Source organism: Spea bombifrons, chromosome 13, assembly GCF_027358695.1.
Source record: "Spea bombifrons isolate aSpeBom1 chromosome 13, aSpeBom1.2.pri, whole genome shotgun sequence".
NCBI classification, from domain to species: Eukaryota; Metazoa; Chordata; class Amphibia; order Anura; family Pelobatidae; genus Spea; species Spea bombifrons.
The window spans coordinates 28,386,610-28,405,644 of record NC_071099.1 but is presented as its reverse complement, the minus strand read 5'-3'; the positions used below and the strand labels follow the sequence as shown (position 1 = coordinate 28,405,644).

The 19,035-nt window shown below is 42.1% G+C and overlaps 1 protein-coding gene across 1 annotated transcript; it reads right to left on the bottom strand.

Annotated features, from left to right (window-relative positions):
* Window positions 1-6,333: 6,333 nt before the first annotated feature.
* On the bottom strand, window positions 6,334-13,728 carry AHCY (adenosylhomocysteinase). Its single transcript, XM_053453034.1, has 10 exons — window positions 13,599-13,728; window positions 12,122-12,312; window positions 10,813-10,888; window positions 10,276-10,428; window positions 9,561-9,673; window positions 9,184-9,391; window positions 8,675-8,762; window positions 7,791-7,908; window positions 7,426-7,620; window positions 6,334-6,984 (listed from the first exon to the last, which is right to left on the bottom strand). Exons 1-10 carry the CDS (start codon window positions 13,624-13,626, stop codon window positions 6,853-6,855), a joined length of 1,302 nt encoding a protein of 433 aa, XP_053309009.1. The 5' UTR covers window positions 13,627-13,728; the 3' UTR covers window positions 6,334-6,852.
* Between the last annotated feature and the right edge of the window lie 5,307 nt (window positions 13,729-19,035).

Below are 19,035 nucleotides of genomic sequence, written 5' to 3'. Positions count from 1 at the left end.
TGATTTGTTTTGCAGCCACAGGACTTGGGAACCTTGCAGTCATTGAGTCAACCATGAACTCCTCCGTATGCCAAGGTATTCTAGAGTCAAATGTGAGGCCATCTGTCCAACAGCTAAAGCTTGGCCAAAATTGGGTGATGCAAAAGGACAATGATCCAGAATGGCTGGAAAAGAAAAAAATCAAGGTGTTGCAATGGCCCAGTAGAAGTCCAGACCACAACAGCGTTTCAGGTGGGGACATATTATAGGAAGGAGCAATGGCCCAATAACCAATGATATGGTTAAATCAAATTAAATATTGAATTTTAAATATTATAATGAGTTACTATAAGCAGTGATATGTGCAAAAATATGCCCCACTTTTTCCAGGGCAAAGCTTACATGGAAGGACCCTCACGTACGGCTCTTGATTGTGAAAAAGTGGGTCATATATTGACCAACATTATAGTTTATTGTAATCAAACCTCAAAACAACAAAACGATCTACAATATCATAATGCAATATGTTACTATAAACAATGTAGAACATAATATTATCCCCCTTCAGTGTGTAACTCAAAGAGGGAGCCCCAAACCACGCGGTTAGTTGAAAAGCAAGTCAGGATCTTTCTTCCCCCTCTCAGGTATCAACAATCTGTGATTTGGATTACAAATGGAAAGGAAGACAGGACAGAATTCTGGTACAAATACATTTATTATAGAATAAAAAGATTTACTTTACAAATGGCGAGATAGCAGATCAATCTATATCTCACAGCCACACAAAACAGAAACAGTATCCATACAATCCCCATCTAGTAACTCTCAGCTATAAACCAAAAATAGATAAATAACCGGGGGAGATAAAGGTTCAAGGAGATAACCAGAATATTTCTAAATTTACTATATGTTTAATCTGATCATGTAAAATAAAACCTTCTAAATCGAGATTTACCATACATTTTCTTCGCTGTTCTACATAATGAATCCCACGCTTGCCCCGTGCTCACCGTATCCATCACGCCCTGGTATCTGGGATTTTTTCTTGTCATATTTAGATTGATTTACAAAGGAAATTAAATTCTGCGAACTGTATGTTTCCATATTTTGTACTATTTTGTACTTCATTTCTCAGATAAATGACATGCGTTGTTTCCTTTACTGTCTTTAGCAAAGACTTAATATACTATTAAATAGACATATGCAGGTCTTTTCAGTTTACCCGTTGGTAGATTGCAAGCTCTAAAGGCGCTGTTCCACCTATTCTGAATTCAACACTTTTGTAATAAAATGCATCTTTTAAAAACATAATTCATAGTAAAGTTAAATTCGTAAACTCATAATTTTTAACCATATAAAATTTGGCCTTATTCAGAATTTTGCCAGGAATACTTGATTGTCTGGGAACTCTCTGGGTTTGACCTGGAGTCTCCTGGAGTTTGACCTGGAGTCCTCTAGGACAGGTGAGCGATTGCCCTCCCACCCTCCTGTTGTTCCAGGGACCCTCTCAATGCTTTGGTTACTGTACTACAAAAAAATCCGTTCTGGAATAAATTACTTAATTTAACAATTCTAAGAAATCATTTGAAGAAATCCCCAGCTAATTTGAATTTAGATCTCTAAAGGTCTCAGATCCTGGGTAATCTGGCCCTGTAACTGCCACTGACCCTGTTCTTTTTAGTAGCCTTGATGAATCAACTTTGCAGTTGGCCTAGCACATCCTTCCGAAGTGTCCCTGTTTAAGAGGGACAGTCCCTTTTTGGTACTCTGCCCCTCTTTCCTCCCCTGATGTCCCACTTTCCTAAGAGCTCAGAAGACTTTGTGGTTAAATAATCAAATTTTCAGTCCGCCTCCCTATGTTCAGACTTGAAATAAATATGCCTTTGTGGATTGATATATATTTATTTCAAAACAGAATGGTCAAGTTTTAATGGAATAGCGAGGTGAATCAGACTGAGTAGCTCCTTCTCTGGGAATGATCTACCAGTAGTTTTTAGTAAATGATACCTGTTATGGCCTGTGGTCGTATATCTGCTGTAAGGCATGCGATCCAGCACTGATACCCAGAGCAGGTGGCAACAATGCAGATAAATGCCCCATTAATAATGCAGCCCAGAACACATCTGGAAATTATTATGTTCCTAATATAGTAACATATTAACAGAAAAAGAATGTTTCTAAAACATAAAAAGGTGAATTGTGATTTAGAATGTTGCACAGTGAGCAGAGACAGTCTCATTCTGGATAATGTATGGCGTTCCACACTCTTTCTCGTTCAGAAGCTTCTTTAATGTGAGTATTTAACAGGCTGATATTGAGAAGATCCAGATCCGCCGCTGTCGAGGGGAGCACTTGGCTGATGCAGAGAGCATGGTACAGAACACATTAACTACGCAATCTGACACAAGACAGAGTTTGGATCTAAGGCCACTAAACACAGTGGACTTGGTTTAAATGATCACTCAGAACACTCCTCAGATACATCTAATCAGTGACTTGCAATATATTGCTAATCAGTGGAGCCAAGGTACACGAAAGTGGGGTGTCGGTCCACTGTCAGCGACATGTAGATTCTGCATTCCCTTATGCAGAATCCACACAGTCCATTTTTGGAACCCAAATCCCTTTACCTCTCTTTGCTCCCCTGATGCCCCCTCTTTTCTAGGAGCTCAGAATGTTTGCTGATATGAGGGTATCGCAGGGTTCTACAGCCCTAAAAGCCCCAATAATGTGTATATAAACATAATGCGTATATAATAACAATGTGTATATAATAATGTATACATATAATAATAATGTGTATATAATAATAATGTGTATATAATAGAACTCAGCCATATTCCTAGGATGTGTGGTGTGAACGGCTCTCTTGATTTCATTCCCAGCATTTCACCAGTGCAAAAAACATTTTGCCAGTAACGTTGTGGAACGTCGAGGTTCTCTTTGGCAAGCTTGAGGCAAATAGCAATGTTAAATTGGGAGAGCAGCGGCTTCCTCTGTGGTGTCCTGCCATGGACTCTGGCCTGTTCTATGTTTTGCGTATGGTATGCTCATGAACAGATATGTGAACCAGATCCATTGATTCCTTCAAATCTTTAGCTGTTACTCTAGGTTTTTTTGGTGGTGTTGTGCCCTTGGAGTCATCTTGGCTGTGGGCCCACTTCTAAGGAGAGCAGCAACAGTACTAAATCATCTCCATTTATAAACAACTTGTCTAACTGTGCCTAACTCTTTGAGATTACTTTGTAACCCTTTTCAGTTTTATGCAAATCAATGTTTGATTGTACATCTTCTGAGATGTTTCACATCAGCAGATGCTTCTTGAGAATAGCAAACGCAAAATGTTTGAGTGAGTGTCTTTTATGTCAAAGTTGCTCTAAAACACCTCCAATCCCGTTTCATTGATTGGACTCCAGGTGTCCTAACTCCTGACTCCAATTAGCTTTTGTTGAGGTGATTAGCCTACGGGTTCACCTACTTTTTCCAAGTCACACTGTGAAGGTTTGCATGATGTATTGAATATGAACAAAAACAACACAATAATTTGTGTGTTGTAAATTACCGGTAAACAGATTTTGTTTGTTAATTATTGTAACTTCGATGAAGATCATATCATATTTTAAGACACATTTATAAATAAATGCTGGTAACTCCAAAGGGTTCTCTTACTTTGTTCTAGCCACTTTATGTGCTACTCCTGCTCTAGATAATTTTATATATTCTTTTATTATTTGCTGTACAAAAAAAACCCACAAAATAAAAAAATAAAAAGTTTGTGTAAACAGATGTTTTAGATTTGCAAGAGGTTAGAGATCCTTAAATTGCAAACAAATATTTTGCTTTTAATAATTATTTTTTATTGCAGCATTTTTCCCCCCCAATTAAAATACTATGACAAGCAAATAGTTTCACTTTTAATTATTATTTATTTGAAATGCTTTCAGTACACATTTTTCTGGTTATAAGAAGTCTGTTTTATATGAAAATGACCCAAAACCTGGTAATAAGTAAGCACAAATAACAAGCTTTATGTGTAACACAGGTTCTTGCGTAACTTTATTGTATTAGGATTTTATATTTGTACTTTTTTTTTCATTTAATTACTATACATGAGTGTTTGTGTCATTTGAATAATATTTGGAATAATTCTTATAATTATGCAGCTTTTGTATTTTTTTCCAAGAAATGTAAATAAATAAAACTCTGAGAAATTCCACTTAGAATAAAATATAACATCTTGTTTACTCGTCATTAGTGAATGACATTTCCGTGTTAAAATCCAATTAGTTTTGTAGTAGAATTACTCGTAGAAGATACTGGTGCTGGAGGCACTTTCACCAGTAAATTTTTTTAGGATGAAAACAGGCTGAATTTGTGGACATCCTAATTGAGGCCACGCAATGTTTTCACCTTTACGAATAAAGGTGGCTAAAACTCTAAGACTGCAGGTCAAGTTCTATGTATTCCCAAAGTACTTACCATACGGTGCCCATAAAAGAGGAAACTGACAAAAAAAGTCGTTAGGATTCCACACCACGTGTAGCCGCTGCCATTATAAGCTGTTTTGGCGCTCATGCATGAGGTAAAGTGGGAGGGGCTGTGTGTGGGCGGGTACATATCAACGAACAGGTGGTCTCATTGATGGTTAGGGCGGTGATTGATGGGTCCAACAACCTGTGGGAGTCTTTCCTTACTTTTTTTTCACTCTGGCCAATCAGCATTTACAAGGGGAGGGGACAAGCACTAGCTATATAAGTGTGCGGACGCCATTTTAACTTGTCAGTTGCAGACTGATGGGAGTTGGAGCGTGTGACTGTTAGCAGAGGCTGCGATCGATGCTTCATTACTCATGTACCATACTCCAAGTTAATTTTGGGGCAGAAAACGTGCTGTTGCCGGGTGGATCAGACAAGCTGTAGTGACTACTGTTCTTTAAAATAAAAAATAAAATAATAAGAGTCCAGGTGGCGTCAGAAACCTCCTCATTTGGGAGCGCCCCTTCCCCGAAATGTCATTCCGAATAAAAAAAGCCGAACGACCGAGGACCGAAATTAGGTGCCCAAAAACAAATCCGGCAAAAATTTACCTTAAGTGATTTTGCTCGCCGTGCACAACTCCACCTTTTATCGGACCACATACAAAAAGATGTAAAGTCACAAAGTTTTGGGATTATGGAGCTGTACGCACCGTCCTCCATCCAATAGCGGTATTTAAACAATAAAGCTGGAATTGTGACCGATGAGCATCTGATACACATTGCGTGTAAACAATAGATTTATTTTTTTTTGCCTGCGGTGACTCTTCCCGCTCCGTGTCTGGATTCGCAAACAATAGATCTAATCCCATTTCTGGACGCCATACCCAGAATTCAACCGAGAAAAAAAAAAAAAACAATTGCTTGTGAAACAGCAGAGCGAATTCCTCCGCGATACAGAGTATCTACCCCGATCACCATCCCACGGGGCGCCATATGCACGATGAACGCTTACGCTACCCGTACATCACTGCCAAAGAACCTTGATCTTTGAATGTTCTATACCAGTGATGTTTTCTTAGTGTTTCTGGTGGCTTTTCAGCCAAGTACTAAAACTTGATTTTCTATGACCTCACACTAGGGTCTCCTCCATAACTACTAGGTTCTAAGCATAGTTTTTAGGTGTTACTCCAAACCTCCCTTTATGAACACCGATCCCTTGTTAATGCTGACAAATTTCCACATTCACAGCCGCTCAACCTCCCTGATATTTTCTCGATATACAAACCTTACTTCCCCATTCTTCAATAATCCCACGGCGCAGAATTAGTAAACAGAGAAAAGCTTCTTTTTTTTTCCTCTCCTAGAAAACCATATTTATTTGGACTTTAAAAAAGTATGTAATGTCCATTGCTCCTGAGAAAGAACAGATTAAGTCCAGAAGAAAATGGGGGGGGGGGGGCAAACTAGATGGACCACATGGGTCTTACATGCCGTCAAATTCTATGCTATAAAGCTTTTCTCCCCGTTTTAGGATGGGGTTGTCTTTTCGGACTCCTCTTGCTGCTCCAGTTTTGTAAAGCTGTGCTTATACTTTAATCATCACCCACAACTGGTAAATATTTTGACTCCCAGGTTCCCGATGGTCCTATTCTATGCCGCCCTAGCGGTCTATTCCACATTCCTACCACGTCAATAAAAGAGGCTGGCGAGCAGGTGGGGCCTTCAAAGGATTTATCCAATTTCAATACAATCAGATATTTAGCACTGGGCTTACTTATGCACAACATGTTCCTCATCTTGAAAACCCATCAACCGTGGATGGTAACCTCTGAAGTATAGCATTAAAGGATGCAAAAAAATGACCACAGACAACACAATACGAAACATCACAATGACTTATATTGACCAAACCCTTATGAAGGAACACATCTTGCAAAACATTGGTTGCCGATAGGATTGTCAGATCTGGTTTAGACACGCTACAGTATACGGTAATCGCCCATTATGTTGTTAGAGAGCACAAGTCACCCATACAACATATGGGGATTACGGATAGGCAGACACAGGTCCTGGAGCTTTCAGATATTTTCAGGCTACAGCTTCTTCTTCAAAAGAAGAGGAACAAGCCGAGGTAGGTAGAAAGGAAAGCAGACAGTGTAACAAAACAAAACATTTGCCAGTTTTTAGACAAGTGCTTCATTGGAGAACCAACAATATAAAAAAAGAAATCACAAATTACAACAAGCTGTCCAAAATTAACCAGTTTTAGGAGCTTGAGATTTCTCAAAACCAGGCACCGTTATAACTGACAGGGGGGGGGGCTAAGCTGTTGTGATCTACAGGTGGTGCGCTCGAATCTGCGTTCTCCTTGATCTTTGGGTCAGCGTTGAGGACTCTCAGTATCTGTAATGGTCAGGCTTGAATGGACCTTCTTTGTCAATCCCCAGGTACTTGGCCTGCTTGTCTGACAGTTTAGTGAGCTTCACCCCGAGTTTGTCCAGGTGGGCAGCTGCCACAGCCTCATCCAGCTGGAAGAAAGAGGAGGAACGGTTAGAAAGAGCAATAAATAAGTTCTAAAAAAGGACAAACTGCAGCTTTTCCAAAACACCTTCAAAACGTGTCAAGATCATATAAAAGCCAAACAAGGAATTACTTTCTACGAAACAAAGTCGGAAACCAACCCATCGGCTTTTACTTGGCCCTGCATAACAGATGCTTATATTAGTCTACTGAACTAAAAAAATAAATTTAAGAGGAAATGAAAAGGCAATTTATATAATGGAACAGTGCCACATCTCTTAAAACACCTAGTCACTACGTTTATTCTTTTTCCTCCTCGCCAGAGGGGCTCAGCCATGCTGTACAATTTCCAGATGCTGGCGGTAAAAAAGGTGTTAAACCAGGAGAACAAGAGTTGTCAATAAAATATTAAATCACTTTGTTCTTACATAAAATACACCAAGCCTTACCTTCTTAGGTAGGAAATAAACACCCACGGGGTATTTATCATTGTTGGTCCAGAGCTCAATCTGAGCCATCACCTGATTGGTGAATGAATTGCTCATGACAAAGCTAGGGTGACCCATGGCGCACCCCAAATTCACCAGACGCCCTTCGGCTAAAAGGATGATGTGTCTGCCGTTCTTCAAAAGGTACCGATCCACCTGCCAATGGAGGAAAGCAACAAAGCCTTTAGTGTTCTGCCAGTCACTGATTTAAAGAGCTCACATCTGTGATCGATATAGAGCAGCTTTTAAAAATCTAATACGCATACATAAAAAACAGTCAAACCTATCGCAGACATCCAAAAACTCTGGTTAGCTTAACAATTCACCTGCGGTTTGATGTTCACTTTCTTAACTGCGTTCTCGTTCAGCCATTTCACATCAAGTTCAACATCGAAATGGCCGATGTTGCAAACAATGGAATCGTCTTTCATCGCTTCAAAGTGTCTGAGAGCCGAGGAAATAAGGAAGAAAGAAAGAAGAAAAACAAAAAAAAAAAAAAAAAGAAGCTGGTGAGTGATTTTGATATAAGCCGCATGCAGGGATAGATGGCAGTTTATTAAAAGTCAGATCAGTGCATTGAAGGCCGTCCAACACGAATTTATGCCAAAGGCTTTTTCATTATTAAACACAGAATTAATCGTCCAACACCATTCAACAAACACCATGGACGATTTAAGGGCCACCCTGTATTCACCCCTTGTGGCACTGCCTCTGTTATACTTCAATCACAGAACCCTCTTTAGAGACACATGCCTGCAGCCTTTACTTACGAAATCAAAACATTCCTTTCTCCTTTTAATCGGGTACTTTGCGTAAAAGTAAATTAAAGCCATTTCCATAAAGTCAGAAAACGGCAACGTTTGCCTAAACAGTAACCTCCCTCTTAATATATAAACTGGAAACATTCCACCGAGTGTTCCTCAACCTTATAGAAGGGCCGATACCATGTCACGATACTAGCCTGCCACCTAGTGGCCACACATATACAGAGGGGTTTTAAGGAAGCCATTGTATTTCCTACTATAAAGCAGGGATCTCAGACTGATATACCTTGTGCCCTGATCTGCATGTGTTTTCTCCCTCTAAGAACTCCTATAGGGCACTGGAAACTCTGGACTTTTATGAATTCAGAGCAAGTTACCATAGTAACATATACATTGTTATATCAACCCAAGTGCCAGTAATGAGCACCTGGCAATACCCTTCTCACCTCGCTTCCACAATATCTGCGCATCCAGTAGTGGTGACAAAGATGTTTCCTTCTTTGCTGGCTTCATCCATAGTGGTGACCTCATAACCTAAAGTAAAAAGGTTAGAAGGTAAGCAGGAATGACAGGAGGACCTGTAATCCACAGTACAATCAGAATTCGTATCCTTAACATATTCTGCCTCAAACAAGAGACAAAAAAACAGCACAGAAGGTATATTGAGGGCTGGGGTAAATATTCCAGGCCCTTTCTAAAAATGTGCCCGGTAACTTGCATATAGGGTACAATCTTTAACGCAATAAAGCCACCCAGAGATCCAGGCTGTGAGGGTCTGATCTACATAACAATTCACTGCACCGTGTGAGTGATGTCATCAGGACCACAATCCCCAGTGTTGTGTAATGACATCACCGCAATAGCAATCCCTTTTACTGATGAAACAGAGTAGGTACGCTTTGGGAGGGAGCTTAGTGGCTGTAATATATGTTCATATATGACGCTTGTTCCTCACCTTCCATAGCAGCCTGCAGAGCATTGATGGGGTCAATTTCTGTGATGATGACACGGGCACCAAAGGCTCGCAGAGCCTGGGCACATCCCTTTCCAACATCCCCATAGCCAGCCACGACTGCCACCTTTCCTGCGATCATAACGTCTGTGGCTCGCTTAATGCCGTCAATTAGGGACTCACGGCAGCCGTACAGGTTGTCGAACTTACTCTGAGAAAGAGAATCACGGGGATAATAAGAGACTGCTTACACCTATCCCCCCCAAACTAAAATGGATACAACCCCTTCGGGGGTCTGCCTCGTTTTCCTTCATTACGGGTCAGTTGCCCAGTGTCTACATTAATAGGACGACACAAACATGTATTCTTCATGAAGTTACCTTGGTTACAGAATCATTGACGTTGATGGCTGGAACTTTGAGGGTCCCGTTACTCTTCATTTTGTACAGATTGTGCACTCCTGTGGTGGTCTCTTCTGAGATGCCTTTAATGTCTGTAGGTACAGGTTAAAGATACAGCGAGACATTAACCGGTGCCATTCGAAACAAACCCACAAGCCGGACAGTCTCAGGTGCCCCATAACACTTTACATCATGTGGTACAAAACGGCGAAGAATGACACTTAATGACCTGGCAAGACAATCTTTGCGGTTTATTCACTAAAGAGAGAGTTTGAAGTAGCGTTGCGGTTTTAACGCTCTCAGTTCACTATTATTTACGATGGCCGACACTGGCAGGTTAGTCAGGCAAAAAGAGCAGAGTTGTCCCTGTATAATGGATAATTCAATGTGTGTGGTGGGGGAACCTCAGTGACTTGACTATACATTATACAGGGCCAGCCTCTTCTCCAGGTAGTTGGACTTTCATAATGAATAGCGAAGTCAAGGATTTTAAACGGTCACCCCCTCCCCTCCCTTTAGTGAATAAACTTCTTTATATTTACAGCATATGGCGATATGAGAGAAAACAATGATGTCATCTAGCGGTAAATGCAATCATCGTATATAAGGCTGGATCATTAGAGAAAAATAAACATTTTACACATAAATACACCTAAAAGGAAATCTCACGGTGTAAAGGACCCCAGCCGCTTACCCTTTAGTAGCTCCGGATGCTTGGTGTGCACGAGGTTTGTGAGGTCACCACCATCATCAAGTATCATGTTGAGAGGCTTCCCATCAGGAAAGAAGAGTGTCTGCTCGATGCACCACAGGTATTCTTCGTCTGTTTCTCCCTTCCAAGCGTATACTACGGACAAAAGGCACAACTTTTAATAAAGACGCTCTGCCGGACGAACGGTGGGACGGCGAGACATCACGCGGAGCTCTGCAGAGGTTTTCATCAGAATTAGAAAGCGCATGTTTGGTGTGATGAATCCCTCAACTATTTAAGATAAAAAAATGAAAACACCTTTTCTCTCACTGGCTTGCATTTATTTATTTATTTTTTAAAGTGGAGTTGGATGGTTAATAATAGTAGTTGGGGGGGGGTAAGTAACTGCATGCATCAGCAAAGGCAGGCAAGGAAAAAGAGAAAACCCATGACCAAAGTCTCATTTACAAATGCAAATTGTACGTGTGTGTAATTATATATATATATCTGTAATGATGGAAAGAGTAGAACGTCAGATACCTGGGACCCCGGTCTTGGCGATTGCTGCAGCCGCGTGATCCTGCGTAGAGAAGATATTACAGCTGGACCACTGAACCTGCAAAGAAACCGGACGGGTTGAAGTTACATATCTGAGTGGTTATGAAGTTAGGTACATTTCATCATTCCACGCGTACCATTTATTGCTCTGGCAATGTATACGCTGCACCAGTTACACAATGGTCAAATATTTACAAACAAAACAAAGAAAAGACAAAATAAATAAATCCTTCCGCTGGCACTTAGTCCCTCTAAAATAAAATGTGCTGGTTTAGGGAAGAATTATAACTCAAGAGAGCAGCGATCTGTGGCACAACTAGCATATTAATCACTGTCGTTTAATAAAACCCGTCAAGAAAAGGGGGTGCACGCATACGGAGGGCTTCCTAGTGGAAACATACAGCCTACACGGAATTAGGGAAAGCGTCAGATTACTTAAAAAAAAAAAAAAAAAAACTATGTACCCTCTGGCGCTCAGATTGTTACCTTTGTACCTACTCTCCTGGGAGGTGGTTTTAGGACATGCGCACTCTGCCTTGATGCCTAGAGGTATCAGGATTCAATTTCAAATGCCTTTCATTCTCTCAGACCACAATCGCCATTTATGTGTCAGAGATCGCACACAGAGTGTGGGTTTGTGAAATATCTTTCCCTTGTTAAAAAATTTATATATTTTGAGATTAGGAACCGATTATTGTAAATTTTGCAGAAATTCAGCGAAATTTGCACTCACTTCAGGGAAAAAAAAAATGGATTCTGGTCCAAAGTTTAAACTTTTATCACCATAGCAACCAACAGAAATTTCATGCTAAGGGAACCATTTCCCTTGGTTGCTATGGTGATCAGACCACTTTTTTTTTTTTTTTTACGCTTTACGTATAAAAGTCCCAAGATGGAACGTGCCTCAAAAAGCGCAGTATTTGCTTTTTACATGGTGCTATAGAAAGAAATTACATGATTTTAAAGATCAATGTACAGCGGGGGGGGGATGGGGCAAAATCACAGGCCTCGAGGAGCCACAAACAGTGGTGGAAAACCCTGCTTAACCACAGTTCTCAGGTAGATTAAGCTGCTTTTCCTCAGGCGAGAATACACAGAATCGCTGGCCCAGCTTCGGGACAGGAGATGCAGAGAATAAATGGTTTAATCCAAATGCAATTCTTCCCTTTTCCGTAACAGAGCGGCAAGTGTGTGCCACCAAATTCATTCGTTCATTCATTCATGCTTGGGGTGGCAGGGGTCATTTTGAATGAGTTAACGCCCCGCACACCCCACGCAGAGTCTGACGTACCTCCGCACCGAGCGCAGTCAGGGTCTCTATCAGCACAGCGGTCTGGAGGGTCATGTGCAGACAGCCGGCGATCCGGGCTCCTTTCAGAGGTTTGCTCTCGGAGTACATCTCCCGCATTTTCATCAGCCCAGGCATCTCATTCTCCGCGATTTCAATCGCCTTCCGGCCCCATTCGGCCAGGGTGATGTCAGCTGGCGGGACACGCAGAGTTAATACGCAATATTCAAATGCCACTCTAATGGAGTCTGTTTAGCAACACACATATACATTATATATATATATACATAAATGGATATTAGGCCAATGTTTGAGGACCTGTATATAATTTTTTATTATTATTATTATTTCTTTAAATACGAACCATAATATTAAAAGAAAGCCCTGGGTTACCAAGATTCCCAAAATATTAAAAATGTAATGTAACGTAATGTAATTCAGAAGTGAGGATATTTAAAATAATATTCATTTTTATTAAGATGTAGGAAGTGATCACTTTAAAGAATATATATCTTGGGCTGGCACAATAATAGTTAACTCCGTTCCCTGCCCCACGTCATCACACAGACGGGTTTCTGTCCGGTTCTGATGACCCGATCGGTGAGAGCCCCGGGCCAGGTCTGCGTTATGCGCCTGACAGCTCCTGTTACAGCATGTGGCAGGTCGCGGAAGCTGCCGGGCCCCGTTGCCTGTCGGGAGTTGTAGTGCCAAAGGGCTCTCAGCTAAAGCGATGATGTCTTTTCACAAACTACAAATCCCAGCAGCCTCTAGGATGCTGAGCGGTGCAGGGAGAAGCATGGGTCTGCTAGGGCCATGATCGGAGAACATCCCTGACTGTAGGGCATGGAGAGAAGAACAAACATCCCAGATCACACAATTACAAACCACTGGGGGCAAAATACTGCTGTCAGGAGGCATTATGGACACTCTGATACCACATATACAGGGGGGGGCTGCACACGTTTGGTATGATCCTTTATGTAATGATTTATATTAAACGAACTAATAAAGCAGCAGCATGGTATGTATTGTCAGAGTAACATTTAGGGGGTCGGCACTATGAGTGGGAAAGCTTGGGGAAAAATAGTTAACCCTTTCATGACTTACCTTTCAACAAGTTTAGAAATGCCCCCCCCCTGACTCAGATCTGCTGGCTCATCCCCCTTCAGGACTGACATATGTCAATAGTGACCCCGTCATTGTTTCCCAGTTGCCATGATCGAGCCCTCCCAACATGACAAGTTTATCTGCCCCTCTCCAAACATTTACCACCCCACCCATTGTCAGCTGTGGTTCGGCGGCCGCAAACCTCAGCATCCTACACCGGCCAACGAGACTCAGCTCTAGGCCTGAATAACAGGTAATCTGTAACTCAAGAGCAATGGAATCCTTCTGCTAAAGGCAAGTTAAATGCAGTATTGGGAAGATCACCCCCTCCATGTAAAGAGGGACCAAACATTCTAAACGTGGCCCCGCTTACCAACTTTGTAGGATAGCTTGTCAGACATGGTGCAGAGCGCGCAGACCACACGGCTAGCAGCTGGCAGACAGGAGAAGAAGAGGAGGCGTGTTGCTGCGGCCCCTTTAAGAATCACCCGCTCTACACCATATACGGCAGCCCAAGGGGCGGAGCCTGCAGCGCCTGACTCGAATCTCCGGCTTCTGTCCCGTTTGGCGCGCTGGCCTATCATTGGCAGGGGGTGTGGCGGAGGCGGGGCTGCCATTAACGCCCCTTGATGTTTTATTGGCTGATGAATGAACTTTGAGAGCGGTGAGGCTGTGTGAGTGCGGCCAAAGGTGTTTGGGAGATAGTGGTTGTGTAATAAATTCTAATCATTAACTTATCGGTAATAATCGGTAAACTTATCGGATGCCCTGAATGTCCTCCCATTACAGAGATCACCATTAGTGCCCCTGTAATAATGCTGATTGTTACTGGGGGTCCATGGAGGGACATTATACCAAGTTATAGTATTATTTATTGATTTATAGATTTATATTGTGCCATCATATTCCGCAGCGACATGCATATGTAAATAGAACATGTAAAGTACTGCCTGGCTGCGTGTAATATGTTTTAGGGACTCTTTCCTTGACCTACGCAGGGATCGCTCAGAAGGGATTGGTGGGTTGATGTTAATTTGATATATGACATCATCGCCCTCCTTCTCCGCTTAATGCCAAGACACGCTTGTCAGGAAGCTTAATTCCCGTTTTAACAAGTCAGTTTAGCCTGAAGGCAAACAATCTGCTGCAGACAGAGCCGACCCGCCGGTACACAGCCGGATCTGCCTCTCATGCTACCCTAAGGAGAACGAGAAATATGTAAAAGGAGAAAAGAAAAGATCTTTAATTGCATTGGTTAGCTGCTGATGCACAAATAATTATGTGCAATTAACGCAATGGACCCCCGTAAACAGATATCTTTCACTGTGTTAGATAACCCCAAAAGGGGTCTCAAATGGTCCCAGCTGCCAAAGGGTTTAACCTTAATATATTTTGTCAGTCGCTTCTTATAATCGGTGAAATCTACTTCCACATTCATCTACGTCCAAAGGCTGTGAGGTCATAGAACCCGATATGGGGCTCCCATGGCGACAGCTCAACACAGCAGAATTTAAGAAAGCATGGGAGGTGCATGAAAGAGAATGAATAAGTAAAAGGGGCACAGTAGAGAGGCCAAAGGGAATTCTTCCGCCATCATTATATATGTATCAGTAGAAGCAGAGATGTATCTGGGCCTGACCCAGGGGCAGGATCCCACCCACCCCTTACCTTCGCAGCCGCGGTCTACCATGCAAAGCACCGTGATATGATGTCATACCTCTGCATGATGCATGTGAGCTGCGGAGAAAGGTCATTATGTGTATGGCATTTCTATCCTTCTAATGAGGAATCTACGTAAGGCGGATAAACAGCCTCTCCACCAATCACAGTAACTTATAATATACGCAGAAACATGCTGGATGAAGGATTGCGTCAGCCTGTTCAATATATGTGTGCGCTTATGGATATACAAATAAGAGCGACACTCACAGGATCTATTCAAACTGAAGCACTTTTTATTTTCCGTAACAGTCCCTCCTGAAACTAAACGTTGTGTCTGCCTCCTATCAGATGAGTTAATGGCCACGTTCCAAAACTGTCTTTCCTGCAGGCAACAATTTAGTTAATAATCAATGTTGTTTTCCCCAAGGGACTGTTACAACGTTTTATTTTAATTCAATTTTCCCATCCGTCTACATATTACATAAGACGTATGACGTCACTGCAATGATGTATAACAATATTCTATTATTATTAAGCCCTTTTCCTTACAAACAGGGGACAGTTCTTGAGATCTGTGGCGAAGCATGTGGCGTCATAGTAATGGGAGAAAGTTAGAGTATTGCACCTGAGCTGTTACATTTATCAGTAAACAGGACCCTTGCATGATATTTGCATAGTGAGCACACTGCATAGCTGGGAACTCTCTAAATGAGATGAGAGTCTTGAATCTAGTGACTAGCCAAATGTGTTAGCCAAAGGGCTCCAATACCGGCCCTCAAGGAAACCTTGACTTGTTACTACTTAAAGATACAGTTGCTGAGACATGCCCACTCGAGCAGAGATATCAACCATAGTACACTGGACGCAAAAACACCAACTGGGAGTCTTAAATATGATCACAGCAGTCAGGACCAGATTAATGGTGGAGCACACGGCTGGTCTGACTGGTCCAGATCGGGCGGTCCTTTGTGAAAGATTTTGGACTGGCTCGGGTGCATACATGACCCAAAGCTCCTTAATCTGGCCATGACAGCCCGGTACAATAGGAAGTCAGCTAAGAATCTGCCCCTACAACCCTGAGATTGGGGCAAAAACCTAGAAGTTCCCAGGTATGGCATACTGTTATATAAAAACACATTGGAGAAAGTAGTGGGTCTGCTGTGGCTTATTTCTGCTTTGTGATGTCATGTAAGACCTAGCCTTACTGCTAGGATTGTGATGTCACACCATGTTCTGCCAAAGCACCTTTCTGTTTAATAGCAGCCACTCAGAAGTCCCTGTATTGGGATTGTCCGAAGCGAATAAGCATACCTGGGAACTCTCTGGGTTTGGCCTGGAGAACTTCCTTCAGGTCACACAGCAAGCAGGGAGCTGATAAAGATGGCAGTGTATTTTTTTTTATTCTTTACCTTCAATAAATGTAATGATCATTTAAAAGCTGAATTTTGTGTTTACTTGCGTCGTCTTTGTCTTGTAGTTGGATGATCTGAAGCATTTAAATGTGACAAATAAGCAAAAATAGAAGAAATCGAGAAGCAAATACTTTTTCATTTTTTGTAAATTGGATTGTATGAAGACAATACTAGTCATTCTAGTAAATGTGTCATGCTGTCAGAAGTGGGGACCAAGTGACATGGCCAACATAAGTCCATACCTGGGAACTCTCAGGGTTTGGCCCGGAGAACTCTGGGGAAAAAAAGTGTGTGTGCCAGCAGTCCCTGGAATTCGAGCCAGTGGTTGGGATACCCAGCCGGTATAATTTTCAGACTGTCTCCACCAGGTAAGGCTGTTTATGGATTCTGCATGCGTTGAGTAACACTTCCATTCTTGATGAACATCAGCCAAGACCCTTCAAACAGCAATCCAGCTTTAGCTGCACCAAACCCATTTCCTGTGAATTCTCTGCCAACCTCGCTGTTCCAAGTGCCACCCATTTTTGCTGTAAGCGAGGAGGTGCTTCACTACACAGACTGTTCAGGAGTAAGTCCTTTATAAAAACTGGGACACTGGTTGCGAAAACGAGACAAGGCATGTATTACATTACATTTAAAATAACGCACAATATCAACCTGGTACAAAAGGAGAAGAGGGGCTGCTCATGTGAGCTTACAATCTAGTCGGTGGTTGAGGGGGGGTGAATCAGTAAGAGAGGACGTCATGGATGGGGACGAGTTGGTCGGGTCTGTATGATCTGTAGAGGCTGTTGGTCGTTCAGATGGCTTCATTAGGATGCTGGCTGAGATTGTTAGGTCATGAGCGGGAGGAGGACAGTGATTAGGGAGGTAATTGGATAGGAGGGTAGAGAAATGGGGGGTGCAGAGTTGTTAAGGGCTCTGTAGGTCAGGGTCACCTTCTCCTACTTATGTGGGCGGTCATTTCATAAACTACCGGACAAGACCAACAGCCACCAATTGATGTTGTTCAAACAGCAGTTGTCTTGTGGGTCAGGTGACTTGTTACACTCCACGTGACCCATCATCATTCCGATTCCTGGGAGTTGTAGTCAACACATTTTTTTCTGCATTTTCGTTTCTTAAAAAATAGATGTATGTTAAAAAGTGTCTTTTTTTCTATTTATGGGCTTGTAAGCAGGGATCAGAGATGCGGGATGCTGACAAGCAGATCTAACACCAACTCAGCTGCCAGCATGCAGGGACCTCTAGTTTTATGGTCACCATGGAAACAAGATGATCCACTGCCATGCATCCTCCTGAAACCAGTTTGCGAACTACAAGTTAAAGGGAATGTACCACATTATTACAACACTTTAAAGGCATTGTTCCTCCAACCCTGGGGCATACACATCTTTAGAAAGACCATGCCTAGAACTACTGAATGGCCAAACCTGTCCAGGAACAATCGTTTGCTCACGTAAGATTTTCCTGGGACTTGTGTGGCACAAAAGTGGCCAGCAACTGGTTGGTCAGAGATATGTGATAGATCTGTTACTTTTTCGTCTTGCTAGAGAGGCGTTCTGATGTTTTGGAACCTTAAAGAATGGCGAGCAGGATTAACCATCATGACAAACCCCTTTGGACGTAGGTGCGTGGGATTAAGAAGGTAAGGCCTTCTCAAACTCCGGGTCATGCGTTCCAAATAAACCTCCTAAAATATCCCTGGGCACTCAGGCTAAAGCTCTGCTTGCCCTGGGCTCTAAGTCAGTTTTTTCTTGCCCACAGTCTTTAACCACACCCACTCTCCACCTACTGCCCCACCCACCATGTCTGGAGCTTGCCCCACTCCATGGCTAGCCCCCCCCCCAGAAGACAGCACTTTCATATCAAGCAACAAAAAGCTTCACACGGTTGAGCAAAATTCATTTTATTTTTTTTTTACATTTATTTTGTACTGATATTTTTTTTTCCCGCAGATCTCTTTTTCTGATTTAACCCAACAAAATTAACAAAACAAAACTAAAAAGGAGGTAAAGGTAAGGGAAGGGCAGCTGTTATCTAAAAGCCCCCCCCTTCTCCTTACTCTGAAAGGGTTAACCCACTGGCTGCAAGAGGCGGTCCGACAGCCGATAGGTTAAAAAATAGACGTAAAAATAAATCTCCCCGTCCCCATTTTGGGAAAAAAAAACAAACAAAAAATATATATTTATATATATGTACAAGCAATTATAATGTTTTTCTAATCATAAAAATATTGTAGGAGCCTACCCTATAGAACTAGGGAAATGTCCATATTAATTATAACTTTTTTTTTGTTAAAAATATAGGGCAGAGAGCCATTGTATTTGATTTACACGCCATGTCTCGAGTAATTAGCCCCCTCGGCTTTGGTGTTTAATCCATCGAGTGTCAGAAGAAACTAGCCTCAAACGGAACAACAACATGCGCGCCTTTCAGTAGAGGGGCAGAAACAGGGTCCATAGAAAAAGGGACAGAACCGACACAGAATGACACAAAGCCCTATGTAATAAGCAGTTACTTGCAATAATTTAATTCTCATATAGCTCTGTAAAATCCGTTTAAGTGACGCGTACGTTAATGACAGTGTTTCAATGGGGGTTATACGAGGGGTAAATAGAACTGCCCTTGCATCTGCTCTAATGCTAGATCGGTGGGGCGATGAGCCATTGGGAATGGGGTGTTACGGACTCAACGGATGTGAACGATTTGTTTAAATCACTGTGCTTTTCACAT